At 40.5% G+C, this 15182-nt stretch overlaps 6 protein-coding genes across 9 annotated transcripts; 3 read left to right on the top strand and 3 right to left on the bottom strand.

The window, feature by feature from the left end:
• Positions 1-548: 548 nt before the first annotated feature.
• Positions 549-3904, top strand: LOC111599308 (ATP-sensitive inward rectifier potassium channel 12). The gene is made up of 6 exons (XM_030223332.1): positions 549-1167; positions 1236-1413; positions 2016-2411; positions 2873-2979; positions 3043-3379; positions 3445-3904. Exons 1-6 carry the CDS (start codon positions 947-949, stop codon positions 3742-3744), a joined length of 1539 nt encoding a protein of 512 aa, XP_030079192.1. The 5' UTR covers positions 549-946; the 3' UTR covers positions 3745-3904.
• Positions 3905-4214: 310 nt separating this feature from the next.
• On the bottom strand, positions 4215-6812 carry LOC111599332. Its single transcript, XM_023314953.2, has 5 exons — positions 6537-6812; positions 6177-6474; positions 5539-5934; positions 5063-5484; positions 4215-5001 (listed from the first exon to the last, which is right to left on the bottom strand). Exons 1-5 carry the CDS (start codon positions 6721-6723, stop codon positions 4349-4351), a joined length of 1956 nt encoding a protein of 651 aa, XP_023170721.2. The 5' UTR covers positions 6724-6812; the 3' UTR covers positions 4215-4348.
• Positions 6813-7116: 304 nt separating this feature from the next.
• LOC111599369 (protein ALP1-like) lies at positions 7117-8461 on the bottom strand. Of its 3 annotated transcripts, XM_023315004.2 has the most exons (4): positions 8168-8461; positions 7997-8109; positions 7540-7927; positions 7392-7487 (listed from the first exon to the last, which is right to left on the bottom strand). In XM_023315004.2, exons 1-4 carry the CDS (start codon positions 8444-8446, stop codon positions 7470-7472), a joined length of 798 nt encoding a protein of 265 aa, XP_023170772.1. In that variant the 5' UTR covers positions 8447-8461; the 3' UTR covers positions 7392-7469. The 3 variants fall into 3 exon arrangements, with proteins under 3 accessions (XP_023170771.1, XP_023170773.1, XP_023170772.1); XM_023315003.2 differs by having other exon boundaries at positions 7117-7927; XM_023315005.2 differs by lacking the exon at positions 8168-8461 and having other exon boundaries at positions 7118-7927; positions 8001-8066.
• A 158-nt stretch (positions 8462-8619) lies between these two features.
• LOC111599368 (FAS-associated factor 2) lies at positions 8620-11076 on the top strand. Of its 2 annotated transcripts, XM_023315002.2 has the most exons (5): positions 8620-8640; positions 8861-9064; positions 9151-9370; positions 9427-10494; positions 10555-11076. In XM_023315002.2, the coding sequence occupies exons 3-5, from the start codon at positions 9248-9250 to the stop codon at positions 10753-10755; spliced, it is 1392 nt and encodes a 463-aa protein (XP_023170770.2). In that variant the 5' UTR covers positions 8620-8640; positions 8861-9064; positions 9151-9247; the 3' UTR covers positions 10756-11076. The 2 variants fall into 2 exon arrangements, with proteins under 2 accessions (XP_023170770.2, XP_030079229.1); XM_030223369.1 differs by having other exon boundaries at positions 8626-8640; positions 8861-9370.
• Positions 11077-12040: 964 nt separating this feature from the next.
• On the top strand, positions 12041-12803 carry LOC111599349 (PRA1 family protein 3). The gene is given in 2 exon segments (XM_023314978.2): positions 12041-12686; positions 12688-12803. Coding segments are annotated over 2 exon segments (600 nt in total). The 5' UTR covers positions 12041-12119; the 3' UTR covers positions 12721-12803.
• Positions 12804-13037: 234 nt separating this feature from the next.
• LOC111599354 lies at positions 13038-14981 on the bottom strand. Its single transcript, XM_023314984.2, has 2 exons — positions 14496-14981; positions 13038-14444 (listed from the first exon to the last, which is right to left on the bottom strand). The coding sequence occupies exons 1-2, from the start codon at positions 14885-14887 to the stop codon at positions 13586-13588; spliced, it is 1251 nt and encodes a 416-aa protein (XP_023170752.2). The 5' UTR covers positions 14888-14981; the 3' UTR covers positions 13038-13585.
• Positions 14982-15182: the final 201 nt, after the last annotated feature.

The raw sequence follows: 15182 nt of genomic DNA on the forward strand, positions 1-15182 counted from the left end.
GGCTCTAGCAGCCTCCAGATAGGTATCGATATGTACGATACTTTCTATATATGTAATGTGTCGGAATTATTGTATTAGGGGCTTTCCAAAATTGTTAATAATAATAAATACGTATAGATTAATATAGATTAAATATACTTTAAGTCGAGAAGACTATTTATTAACATGTTAATAAACATTTATTTGTTATGATGCTAAATTTTCAAAACAAAATAATTTATTATAGTATACAATCGAAAATAGTTTTTCCAAATAAATACTTGAAATTATTAAAAAATAGTTATATAAGCTTTAATTTCACCTTAGTATAGTTATTGTGTATATTTTTTATTATCAATATTTCTTTAATATTTATATATTTATATAAAACTATATTTATATAAAAAACAAAGATAAATATTTCCGAATATTTCTGTGGTCGCACCTATCGATATCACAGTTCGATGGGTTCGACGTTGGGCATTTTATGCGCGCGCATATTTAAAATTGTTCTGTTAGCTGATAGTAGGAATCAGCAAAACAATGTAAACAAATCTTACTTGATAAACTTGTCAGCTGAAATTTGCCTTCGTTATGGCAATATTTGCTGTAAGAATAAATGTATGCATTTTAATCGTACGAAACTAAATAAAGTGAAAAGGTTTTGACGATCTAATCTCCCTACGGGGTGCACAAACACAGCCAGAGACAAGTTGAAGATAATAAATAAATTATAATACACATAATATAGATACATATAAGCAAGCTGATGTACACACTTTTAATGCCCTGCTCGGACGCGGTCTCGGACCTGGATTCAGTGCCACTCGGTCAGTCAGTCAAACAACTTGAACATCAGCGTCTCTGCACTGCAATTTAATTTAATTAAAACGACAAGTGAAATATTTTTTCGTTGACTCAATTGTGGAGGGCAATTAGACAAAAAAACAAATCTCAGTCACTGTCTATGCGTGGGATGATGAGCGCTGAAAAGGTCGAAATGAAACGCTCCACATCGATGCCAGTAAAGCCAAGGCCGCTAAATCCCAAGCCCTTGGCGCGATCCCCGGAGAAGGAGACAGTCAACGATACTGAAGTCGATTACTATCCAGAAAGTCCGAGCTGCCTGCGCAGACGACGTAAATCCAAGCAGGCAGCTGATCAATTGGAGACGCGCAGCGAACAAAAGTGGGTCAAAATTAAGCAGACAATATATTATATATGCTACTTATATGCCACTTACATAACTACCATAGCTTTCCATATACACTCGACTGGTCGGGCAGCACCATCGAGCTCAGTCCCGATTTGGATGCGGATGGCAGAAGGCGCAGCATGCATCGGGTTATGCAAAAGAATGGCCATGAGAACGTTGTCTTTCGTCGCATTCCGGAGAAATCGTGGCGATATATGCGCGATGCAATTACCACACTGGTAAGATCCGTGTTTGGCCACAAGGCTAGCAACAAGACACAGCAGCTAACGAGCGAACGATCGAATATCTATAGCATAACGCCCAGCATCCAGCGTAAATTGGATGAATTGGCAAACGAATCGCCGACGACAAAACTTAAATATAAGCACATGCCCAAGCCACACAATGGCGAAAGGGAGAAAGTAACATTTAGCATTTAGCATTTAGCATTTAAATTAGCATTTACTAAACAAAATAAACTCACATAATCCAAAATATATATAACAAACATTATTTGGGCGCCGCATTCAAATTCATTCTCATCGATAACTAACTATCTGCTATCGCAAAAGATATCGATTAGTCGATATAAGCATTTTACTCATTCTAACATGTCAATTTACTCACAAACGATAACACTATTGTCACTAACAATATCGAAAATGTCGCCTTCATTCTCACACGTCAATCATCGTCAGCGATAACGTTTGATTTCTGTCAGTTACAAAAGCCATATCGAGTACTCGATACAAGTATCGGAATATGTTTATTCCACACTTCAATCACAGAATTGAAACCGATAAGTATTATCAGATTTAAATTAAATTATTATTCCCCACAGATCGAATTGGATTGGAAATACATGCTTACGATTTTCTTGGGCAGCTACTTTCTGAGCTGGCTCTTTTTCGGTGTCTTATGTTATATGGTCGCTTATTCGCATGGCGATTTTCTTTTCGATGCGGTCACTGGTCAACGGTTAGGCGAAGGCTCAGATCCTTGCATCTATGGCGTACGCACTTTTGTTGCCATGATGATTTACTCGATTGAGACGCAAACAACGCTTGGATTTGGGGAGAAATATGCGAGTGAGGAATGCCCCGAGACAATTTTCTTGTTTGTCATGCAAATGATGTGTGCAGCGGCTATTGAGGGTTCCATGATAAGCATTATCTATGCGAAGACTGCGCGTCCTGCCAAACAGCTTACGAAGCTCAAGTTCAGCGATAAGGCTGTGGTAAGTCCTTTCAACAATATTTGGCATGCATTAGCCATACAAGGCATGTGGAAATGTATTATATTTACAAATTAGCATAAAAACAATCATGCAAAAAAAAAGTGAATAGCCTCGCTCTTATCAGTACAGAAATGGGAACGTAACTGTAAATATTGCATAGCATTTATACACATATACACACATACATTTGAGTGAAGGATTGTGAATGGGGAAAAAATATTTTATGTTCTTACTCTATCGCACTAGGTATTTAATAATAGAACTAACAGTAGGCAACAAATTATATCTTTTGTGATCGATTAACTAGGTTTAAGGCTTGTAGCTCGCAACGAGCAGGAGAGAGCAAATGCAAAGGTAGAAGTATACTGGAAATATGCATATGTGTATGTGTTGAAAAACTTTATTTTGGTTATTCATATACGTATTATTCATATCAAATGTATATACATGGATTTTCTTAGATCTGTTACCGCGATGGCAAGCTGTGTCTGCTCTTTAGAGTTTGCGATCCGCGTGAACAGCAGTCCATTGAATCCAAGATACGGGTCTACATGATCGTGGACAAACAGTGAGCGCTACAAAATAAAACAGAATTTGAAATACTTTAAATAAAAACAATTTCCTTCGGTAGCACTCGCGAGGGCGAGGTCATAAAGACCCACACGGAACTGCAACTCGAGGGGAATGGCGAGCAGTTGATTGTCTGGCCAGACATTGTTTGTCATGTCATCGATGAGACCAGTCCCCTCTTTCCCTTCAACAATGCGAAGCAATTCAATGCAGGACAGTTTGAGCTTTATGTAACAATTGTGGGCACCTCACCAACCACAGCGCAAATGACCGAAGCCAAGACTTCGTATGTGCCGCGTGAAATTTACTGGGGACAGCGATTCGCCAACATTATCCATTACGATGCCACCCATGAGCGTTATATAGTGGACTATGAGAACTTCAATTCGACCATATCGGTGAGTGTCGCACTAGTTGTGAATGCTCTTTAGATTGCTATTAATCCAAATGCCTTATTCGCCAGGTGGATATGCCCGTCAAGTTGAGCCCGGCAGAGCAACTGCAACAGCGACAGCAACAACAACTGGAACTGCAGCACCAGCAGCATCATAAGCAACACCAACTGAAGCTGCAGCAAAGACAGCAACAGCAACAGGAGGTGCAACAGCAGCAAAAGCAACATCAGCAAAGGGAGGACCAACAGCAAATGGAGCTGCAGCAAAAGCAACAGCAACAGCAACTGAAGCTGCAGCAAAGGCAAAAGCAACAGCAACTGGAGGTGCAGCAACAGGAGGAGCAACATCAGCAACAAGAGCATGAGTAGTAACATCAGCAAAGGGAGGAGGAACAGGAACTGGAGCTGCAGCAACAGCTGCACCAACAAAAGCAATAGAAGGAGCAGCATCAGCAAAGAGAGGAGCAACAGTAAGTGGAGCTACAGCAACATCAGCAGCAACAAGTAACATCAATTTTAACAAAACCATTATGCACTGATTTCCCATTTTCAATGGGATCGGGGTATAAATAAAAATAAAAAACTACACAAAACTAGACAATCAATTAATAAAAATAAATTACTTGAATAGTGACTAAACAATTTTTAATACATTAATCAATAATTGAAACATTAATACAAATATTTTATATATTTTGTTACAACAACTGCAGTTTACATACAGAAATTGATTTAACATGAATGAATTTTTTCAACAGCGAACAAACATATAGTAGAATACATTGAACAATAATTTAAATAATAATAATAAAATATATATACCCAAAAAAGTATTGCTTTTTAAGCCGTCTCGTTTAGAAATTTCTGCAATTGTAATTGACAAACAACGAAATAATCAGTTAAATCTCTTAGCCGTGCTTCGATATATGATAAATCAATACACAAATTTATACAAGTTATTTGTAGCTTCCTTTTAAGCATCTTCGCTCTGTCGCTCGTTGAGCAGCTGCTGCAGTTGTTCGCGCAGCTGCTCGTTCTCCTGCTGCAGGCTGGCGAACTCGTGCACAAAGCGATCCTTGCGCAGCAATACATCGAGCGTATCTCGTATCTCCTGTGTGCTGTTCACCTGCTGTTGCCAGTAGTTGGCCATCTCGCTAAAGAGCATAAAGCGCGTCTTTTCATCCGACCATTTGAGCTCTTTTTCCATCTTAACGAAACGTTCGTCCAAGAAATGGAGCAGTTCGGCATGTTCCTTGCGCACGTCGGCTAGCTCTTTTGCCAGATCAGCGTGTTCAGCTCCATCTGTTGTTTCTGTGGACAGTCCACTGGAGGTTTTTGGCAACAATTGCTGTGGTAGCATATCGATCGATTTGTTTCCTGTTACTGGAGTTACATGATGTGGCGTACTATTGCGACTGGCTGGCAGTAAACGCAAGCGTTGCTTCCGCTCGACATCTGCCACAGTTGGATTCTCTTTATCACTGCCAGCACAGCTGCTGGCTACGGAGCAATTGGCCAATTGCAGCTCATGCAGGTGTGCGCTGTGCTCATCTGTCTCGGTAATCCTTTTCAGCTTGGCATCTCCCGAAACATTGCTGCGATCGCGTAACGGACCGCTAAGAGTTTCTGTAATCGAATTAACAAGTTTCAGTTTTTGTATTTTAAGTATTGCTAGTTGGTTATTTACGTTGCAAGGAGTCAACGCTGTCTAGGGAACTCAGACCCGAGCTAGTGGCACAAATGCTTTGTCGCTGTTCTTCGTTATTTTGCTTCGCTTGTAGCGCATCCCAATCGAAGCTATCGCGTCTAGCTGTTGCCGTGGTCAAGCGCGTAGACATGCGATCCAAGCCACGCGGCCGGTGCGCATCCAGAAAATCACAAAATGAATCACGCTGCTTGCTGCTGTAGCCTATGCTCATCGTCGCCAGCTGCTGTTGTGTTTGCAGCAGATTAGCTGCAATGGATTTGCGCAGCTCATCGCTAGGCGTTTGCTCGACTAAAGCGGCAACTGGCTTACCCGCCTCCATGGTCGCGTTACTGCAGCTAGTGAAACTGCTGCTCTGCTGCTCCTCCGTGAGCATGGGCACAAAGGCGACGCGACTGACAGCGCTGCCAAAATTTTCAAATTGTAATCTTGATACATCTAAAGCGTGATGCACTTACCAGCCCTCGTGCACCGGACGCACAGCTAACGGCGATTTGGTGCTGCGCATATCATAGGTAATCAGTTCACCTTTAAGATTGCCAGCACAAAAGTAGGTGCCACATTCGCTCAATGCCCCAGTCGACAGGGGATGTGAATAGGTTAAACGACCCGATGACGACTGCGCCTTATTACGTCGTATATCAAATATATTGATCTTGCAATCGTAGCCAACGCTGACCAGCAGCGACGGCTGACTGCTGCACATGCTCACGTCACGGCATGGAGCATCGTGTGCCTCGCTTATAAGGAAGATATTGCGTTTGGCATGCACATCATAGACGCTAACCGTGCCCTTGTAGCTGGCAATGGCCAAATGGAAACGTTTGCTGGGATGAAAGCGAGCCAGAGTCGTGCTGCAATAGGAAAGATTATAGATTAGATTCAGCTAGAATAAACTAAACGGGTCAAGTTAAAGCCAAGAAGAGCTAGCACATCCACATTGAGTCAATCAGAATACACTTTAGCTAGCTAGGCTTGGAGCATGGCTATCCCACTGGTCTCCCTTGTCAGCAGCTAGGAGAGAGATGCCTTCCCTCACACTCCAAGTTACCCATCTGCCAGTGGATATTTATTAAAACTCCAAACATCTACTCACTGATCATCGATGGTGACAGTTTCAATCTTTTGTTTGGTCTTCGTGCCATAAATATTTATTTTGCCGGTCTCCAGCACTGCGGCTATATAATCATCCGTGCAATTGTAGTCAACATAAAGCACTGTGCTGCGTGATTGATCCGCGGGATATCGGTGAATCAACTCAGCGGTACGAAAGTCGAAGAGCTTAACAAATCCGCTTGATTGACCGATAGCAATTTGATTGGAGGCCGTTTTGGCACAGGACACCGAATAAGCATTTTCTATGGTCAATTTGCGCACGCGCTGTATTTCAGGAGCTGCAAAAGAAAATACAATTAACATGCAAATGGTCATCACAGATTGCGCATTTCACTTATACTGTTTTGCTTCTCCTTTATGCGCATCACCGCCAAGCCCGCCTTTTTGTCCACCTCCACGAAGACGCGTCGCTGCGCATTGAATTGAAAGTCTGTAGATTCTCCATTGGGATGTACAAACACGGATTTCGTTTCCAAATCAGCAAAATCTGATAAAATTGTCTTCTTAGAGGTAGATATTAAATACATCTTTATAGATTTGCCAATAATTCAATTTATTTCAAATGCTCGTAGTTCGCAACGGCGTTACAGAAATTGACGGCTTTTTTTTTATGCTCTCAGCACTAGAGTTGCCAGACCGCGACAAATATTACTACTGGCAAGGGCGTTGATTTGATTTTAATTTGCTTGTCAGAGCTATTGATTTACTTTCTAACTTCATCAAATCTGTTTATATTGAAATATTTAAAAAAAAGAACTGTTAGCCGTTTCCTGACCATTTAATTCAATGAATTGAAAGGTATCTGTTTGCGACTGCGTTTAACTGGTGTTTACCTTAAGAGTTAGATCGTGCAAAAGCTTGTCACAGCAGTAAATATTTCCGTTACACTTTAAAAAACTAAGAATTTTATTTTATATGAATAAATAAATGCGTAATTGCTAAGAGTGTATAAAGCCGGCTACCAGGCCGTCGCGCTTCTTTTCTGCAGCTGCTGTATGATCCCAGTCAACCAATCCATGCTCCTCAAACACAATCGAATTTTGGTTCTCTGGCAGCAATTCAAAGTCCAATGTTGAATCTTCAATCGGTTCGCCACAATCCAAGATAAAGTTGTGTAGCATACATGTGGCCGAGACAACAATGCTGCCCACTTCCATTGTACCAACATCTAAAGATTTCAATCGTCTAAAACGAGACATCAAGGCCGCGAATGCTCGTTCAGCGGGCGCATTCCATAAATGAATAGCCCGATTGTAGCGTATGTGACAAGGCGTCAACTCTCCATTGTTATCTGCATAGGGTGTCATTAAATTGAGCAGCAGAGGGTAGGTCATTTCACCCACGAGATGTTTGTTCGATGGCATGAGCGGTTCCTCCATGTCAATCAGTCTCTCAAACAGTTCGCTCTTTAGCAACACTGAACATTGATTGTCGGGCACATCGATATGGACATCAAGGAAGCGACTCCGTTCATCACAAACTGCTTGAAGTGCTAGCGACGCATACTGAAGATGACCCTGCTCCTCCCGCACGGGCAGTTTTAGTGGTATACGACACTCGTCGATGACGCCGACCACGCCAGGTAGTTGACTGTTGCCACACACATTATCTTTTGGCCATTTCACATAGCAAGGCATTAATGCTGCAAAAGCAGATGTAACCCATTTGAATATTTCGTGGCCGGAGCTCTTGGATATGGCAAAACTGTCGCCCACTTCACGAAATGATTTGCTGAATATATAAAAAATAACATGCATATATGTAAGCTGAAATTGCTTTTAAATCATGATGAATGCCTACTTGCCACTTAGAAGTGTAAGGGTATATAATAATTTCTCTGGCAGGGAAACGCGCGCAATCGGCTGGTGATGTTCCGCTCCGGCTATTGCCTTACCCACAACCTGCAGTAATGTCTGTAAAGCACAAGATTTGCAGTACATAATATATGCAATAAGTGATAAAAAAACTCACCTCAAAACTGCTGCGCTTCATGCGAAACTGTTCTTTGAATTGATCATCCTGAAATCGCGGCAGCTCTTGTCTATCCTCATCTACTTCATTGACAGTATGTAATACACTTAATGTACTCTCAGCTGTAACAAGTCGCACGGCCTCTGCAAGTTGAGAGCCTAGACCTTCGTCCAGAAAGAAATTCAGCATAAACGCTTTGTGAGCGCGTGTATTCATTTTACTCGGAGAATAGGTAAACAAAATAAAAGTAAACACAGATCTAACAGCAACAGCTGTCATGAAAAAAAAAACTAAATAGAGATGAGACGCTGTTAACTCAAGATATATATTATCGATCTATCGCAAGCATTATAATGTGGACATAATACAAATGTATATGGTGATTACATGTAAACAAAAATCAACGTAGAGATGAGACGCTGTCAAAATAGTTCATAAATATCGGTCTATCGCAATGACTTTGCTGTATTGAGGTAATGAAATGTTAATGAGGCTTAAAATATTATAGAAAATGTCAAAAAGAAAGTAAAAGCTGTCATGTGAACTAATTACGACATGGTTTTCTAATTCTAGCTAAGATCGTGAATTGATAATGTAAAATAACAGTTTTTACGAACGTACTACAGTATCAACAGACATTTAAAAGCTGCTTAGTACTAAAATATATCAATAATTTTTCTGTTTTTCATTTAGATAACAGCGCAGTATTTACTGACATAAAACCGTCAGTAATAAATATCAAAATATAGAATTCAAAATAGCTGCAAATATATATTTTTCAAAATTGACGATGGATCGCTGTTAATAACAGAGCAGCAAAATGTTAAGTTTTTGGATGCCAAAAAAACATATGTTAGATGAACGACAATCAGGGGTTCCGTTCGTTCAGTTTATTTAGTGAGTCTTGGCCCGTGCAAATATAAAATAAATTTGCCAATATAAATTATAAAAAAACTTGAATTGCGCACTCGTTTTGCCTACAGAAGCAGGCGGACAAAGGCCAACAGAAAACGCAAAAGCAAGAAAAAAGACACTAACAATAACAGTAACAACGACAACAACAACAACACCTGCTGCAAAATGGAGGCGGAGGGTCTGACAAATGAACAAACGGACAAAGTTTTACAATTCCAAGATCTAACTGGCATAGAAGACATGAACATATGTCGCGATGTACTCATACGTCATCAATGGGATCTCGAGGTAAATGTCGAGGCAATCCCGATTGAAATTCAATTAATAAGCTTATCTGTGTGCAGGTGGCCTTTCAGGAGCAAATGAACATACGAGAGGGTCGACCAACAATGTTGACTGCTTCGACAGATGTTCGTGCACCGGCTGTGATCAATGATCGCTTCCTGCAACAGGTCTTCTCAGCAAATATGCCTGGCGGACGTACAATTAGCCGAGTACCAAGTATCGGGCCAATGCCACGCAGCTTTACGGGCATCCTTGGCTATGTGATCAATTTTGTGTTCCAATATTTTTACTCGACAATATCTGGAATTGTGCGTGCATTTATTAATATTGGCGGTGGCAATGAGCCGCGCATTGTCTCGGATCCGTTGGCCGATGTGATGAAATTTATAAGAGAGTACTATGAACGTTATCCGGAGCATCCGGTCTTCTATCAGGGCACCTATGCCCAGGCCTTAAACGATGCCAAGCAGGAATTGCGCTTTCTGCTCGTCTATCTGCATAAGGATCCAACACAAAATCCTGATGTTGAATCATTTTGCCGAGATACTCTCTCATCGCGCTCAATAATTGATTATATCAACACGAATACATTGCTCTGGGGCTGTGATGTGTCTACGCCGGAAGGATATCGTGTGATGCAAACTATTACGGTGCGCACCTACCCCCTGATGGTGATGATAAGCTTGAGAGCTAATCGTATGATGGTCGTTGGACGTTTCGAGGGCGATTGCACTCCAGAGGAGCTACAACGCCGCCTCCAGTCGGTCATCACTGTCAACGAGGTGTGGCTAAGTCAGGCACGCGCCGATCGACTTGAGCGCAATTTCACTCAGACGCTGCGTCGCCAACAGGATGAGGCATATGAGCAGAGTCTGCTCGCTGATGAGGAAAAGGAGCGTCAACGTCAACGCGAACGTGATGCCGCTCGCCAAGTGCTGGAAGCGGAGGAGCGAGCTCGTCGAGATGTTGAGCTGCGCAAAGAAGAGATAGCCAGGCAGAAGATTGAGCTGGCTAACCTTGTGCCGCCAGAGCCGCCAGCCGATTCCGCAGATGCTATTGCTGTGGTCTTCAAGCTACCTAATGGCACTCGTCTCGAACGACGCTTTCAGCAAACCAATTCCATTTTGGTATATTACATAAAGCTTACTCTTAAAGCTAACTTCATAATTCATTTTATTCTATTTCAGGACGTTTATCATTTCCTCTTTTGCCATCCCGCTTCGCCGGATGAATTTGAAATTACAACGAATTTCCCTAAGCGTGTTCTCTATTCCAAGGCGGCAATCGATGCCGCCGAATGCTCTGTAAATGAAACCTACAGCAAGACGCTTAAAGATGTGGGTCTTAAGCATCGCGAAGTACTATTCGTGAACGATCTGGAAGCGTAACCAAGCCCTACCATCACCAAATAACAAAAAACATAAAAATGAAACATGCAAAGGAATGAACACTGAAATCTTTGTGTTACCAGCTAAAAGAAAACGCATTACCAAATAACTTGAACCAAGTTTGAAGTAGTCGTAGTCCTCAAGTCCAATCCGTTTGGCACATTCGGAGGTTTAAAACAACCAAGCAGAAACTCATAGACAACAACAAATAATTCCTAATTTAATCATGAATATATATAAACAGAATTGTTTAACAATGTTTATGTTGATTTTCGTCTAACACCAATTTTTCCACCTACAAAATTATTTTTCAAACAATTTCCACAATTTTTTTTTTTAGGTTTTTTTTCTAACACAAATTTTGATTTAGCTGTACTTACATTTGCATAATTTAATTTTTTAAATTATATAGAAATGAAGACAGTTTTTCATGACAAAATACAAAATTTTGTAAAAATAATTATTAATCAATTTTATTTGTAGTCGTACAATAAGCTTAAAACTATATGAAACAGGATTTAGTTGGGTGGTAAAACAATTTTTGAATTAAAGCATGAGAAATATAAAATAATACTACAATAGGAAATGAAAGAGATAAAAAATTAGAAAATCAATATTTAGAAAAAATGCAATATTTTTTAAACAACATTGTTAGTTTATAAAATAAAATCAATCACAGTTAAATTTTATAATGTAGAGAATCGATACTTGCTATTAACTTTTGAAAATTATCGATACGTTGACAGGCAAGCCATATACAATATAATGTTATGCTATTTGGTTAATAAATGCTCAATAAATTAAATAAGATCGTTACAAACAATATCAAGTGAACAAAATGCAATAATTTAAATATGTTTTTAAAAACTAACTTTTGTTCAAATTTTAGGGAATAACATGAAATGATTGCGCTTTAATTAAGTATCGATACATTCTGCATTAATAATTGGTAAATTCACTTTATCGATACACTGACATGAACGCAATACTCAACACAGGGTGACGCACGTTCGCCTGTCTCATGAGTCAACTTGTTAGTTATTTGTTGTACTTAATCAAAGAGCCACACACTCAAATTGCGTGTTGAGTGTTGAAATTTGTAAACTATTAAACTGGACAGCAAATATAGTGACTCCGACGAAGATTCCACTTGGTATAGCGCAGACGAACGGGCACGTCTATTGCCCAAAAGAGGAAAAGAATCGAATACTTTCGGCTTGCGGCCCAAAATAAGGCAGCTGGCGTCTCAGCTGTTTGACCTCGAAGAGGTGCAGCAATTAACGCGTGGCCTACGTCAAGTGAACTACCAAAAGCTCAGTCAGGAGTTGCCGCAAAAGCTTAACAATCAAAAATACTCAAAAACAATGTCTTCAGGACCATCAACTTCATCCGTTAGCGATGCGGCTGCAGCGCTCTCCGGAAATTTGCAGCTTCCACCTCTCCGAACCCTAGATGACTTTGTGCTTGGATCAGCGCGCTTTCAGCTGCCCAATTTGAAGGACTTTGATAAGTGGGGCAATCGTGTGGTCAAGAATTTGCTATACTATCAAACCAACTACTTTCTTGTCTTTCTGGCCATCTATGTCATTATGATTGTCTTCAATCCAATGAAGATCATCAGCGGCTTGTTCGTGCAAGCGCTGGTAATCGCCATCATTTGGCAATTCTTTAGCAGCAAATCGAAGACGAATTTCATAGCCAGCCGCTTGACCGGCGGCAATCAGATTCTAGCCCAACAAAATGCGCAACAAAAATGGTACATACTAGCTGCCGGCTTGTTGGGTGGCTATTTGTTTTTGCATATGATTAGCGCCGTTCTGTTGACAGCCTTCACTCTGTTGCTGCCCATTTCGGTGACCTTTATCCATGCCTCACTGCGGCTGCGTAATATGAAGAACAAGCTGGCCAACACCATCGAGAGCTTTGGCCCATCCACGCCAATGGGTTCGCTGTTGGATGCATTGAACGTGCGCGCCGAAGGAGTTATTAATTAAAGCTCGTTGTTGGTCATATTTTGAGAAAATGTGCCCCCTTTTAAATATATGCTTCGATTCACTGTATACATATATATATTTAAATATATTATAATTTGATCTTTTGCTATGTTTAAAATTAATTTCTTACCAATGTATTGTTTTTGCTAATATAAAAGTCAATAAAAATTTTCCCTGAAAGCAAATCGTTAAAAGACAAATTTGTAACGTTCACTCAAAGTTAATATGAACCGAAGGGAAAGAGGACCTGATTGGAGACAGTTTTGAGTATGATTCCTTGACGTAAGACAAGTTCATAAATAACTTCATATTTGAGTTGGGCATGTTCTAAAGAACTGTCTTATTACGGAATAACAGTAGACTGCAATTCTTAACAAATAAATCGATTGTCTATTTCGAAATAAAAAGATTAGATAGCAACACATTTAAAGTCTAATATGGGGCAATCTATAGATATAGCTTTTAATGGCAGAATAAGCTTTCGACATCAAATTGACTTATTGAACTCCAATAGCACCATTTAACATGATCCGAATTGAGATTATATTTAAATATTACAGTTTGGACGATCGAGCTTAAGCAACTACTCCACTTAGGTGGAATCCTCAGCGACATATTGCCTAGTATCTCCAGCAACAAATTTGCATTCATAAGGTTCTCCACCTTTCCTTTAGATTGCAGATAACAATTCTTTTATCACTTCTGCACAGCAGCAGCTTCAGCCGCATCAAAATATCCACTCTTTACATTTACATAAACTCCAATATAAACAGAATAATCCTCTGCTCATCCGTTCGTTAATAGTCAAAGAGGTCCTCAGTAAATGTAGAATCCAGTTAGCAGCTTAAAATTCTTGTTATGCTCTTGCGTAATTGAAGTGTTGCTTTACAATTAGCTAGTGATTGCTGCGAGTTGACAAGCCAATCACAGGGCACTTGATGCTTGGCGGAGCATTTTGGCACCTCCTCCAAATAGTTCACTGAGCAATAGCTATCATCGTGTAGCTTAACAAAATTATGCAGGACTACAGCGGCTCGAATTATCTTCCCTGCATTGCTGGGACTTTGTCGCAGTGGCTCGGTGAGGACACGCCAACGTGACATCAAGACAGCAAATGCCTTATTAATGCTTCCAGCAAGAGCAATTCTTAACTGATGATTGAAATGCCATTGATCATCATCCAGTTGTTGCTCTTGATAAGGCGTAAGCAGCTGCTGCCGCAAAGAAAAGTTTGAGTCAGCTATGAAGCTGTGTACAAAGTTGCTCTGCTGCTCGGTTCCAGGCAAGGGCTCCTCTGGTAATAAGTACTCCAAACTTTGGTTGAGTAACTGACCGCCGAAACCCTGTTGCCAATGGATTTGATTGTTTACAGCATCGGTCACGGTGGCCATATCCATCCATGTGAAGTTTAGCTGTGCATCACAACTGGCCATCAAAACAATATCATTTTCGCTCTTGTACGATACGTCCAGAAGCTTGGCATCCACGGCACCCAGACAATGTGGCATGTGCCACAACTCCTGATATCCTGAAACAATGTTACGCCAATCATCGACACTGGGTTGAGGCATAAATGCGACGGATAACGTATTCCACAGGACTTCGCTCGTCTCTTGCACAATACAACGCACTGTGGAGCAGCCCATTTTGAAGGCTTTCGACAGATCGACCACACGCTCCGCATTGGAAAGGTAGCTGCAGAGTACATTGTTGTAACGGCGACATTGCAGTTATATTACTACTCACACAAGCGTTAGAAAAAGCCGGCATTCAGGTGCTATGGGCCTGCGAATGGAGTTCTTATTCAATTGCTCGCCAACTAAGCTGAACAAAATGTCGAAAGCCTGAGTTGACATGCCGGCTCGTCTACGGAATTCTTCCTGGTTGTGTGTCTTGTAAAAAGTCGTAGCAAAAAGGCCATCAATATCGCGACTTAGATTCTCCTCTTTCACCCAAATTCTGCGTTGGTTGTCTTTGACCTTTTCCACTTCGATGTTCCGCCGCCTTTTACTCGGCGGTGGCGGTATTATTCTTGGCGACAGATTTGGTCGTTTTGTTGGTAATTTGGTCAGCATTTCGAGCGCTTCATAAGCTAAGGGAATGATTTGTTGCAGCCAGTACACCTCTTTGATGTCCATTTTAATTGTAATTTAATTTTAAATGAATTGAATTCTGCGCGCAGCTAACAACAAGAGTCAAGCCTAAAACTCCTACTCGATAGAAAAGTATCGATATTTAGTCAGCTGCTCATCAGCAATCACACCTAAAGTCAAGTGATGACTGAGTGTCAAACTCCTTTGCAGTTGATCTGATTTCGATAGTAAATCAGCTTTTTGAAAATTAGTTTTATATCACTCCAAATTTTTTATCTAAATACATCAAGTAGTTTTTTAAACACATTTTTAAAACTATTTTAAAAACAAATTTAATTAA

This window comes from Drosophila hydei, unplaced genomic scaffold (genome assembly GCF_003285905.1).
Source record: "Drosophila hydei strain 15085-1641.00,03,60 unplaced genomic scaffold, DhydRS2 tig00000172-arrow-pilon, whole genome shotgun sequence".
Lineage (NCBI taxonomy): Eukaryota > Metazoa > Arthropoda > Insecta > Diptera > Drosophilidae > Drosophila > Drosophila hydei.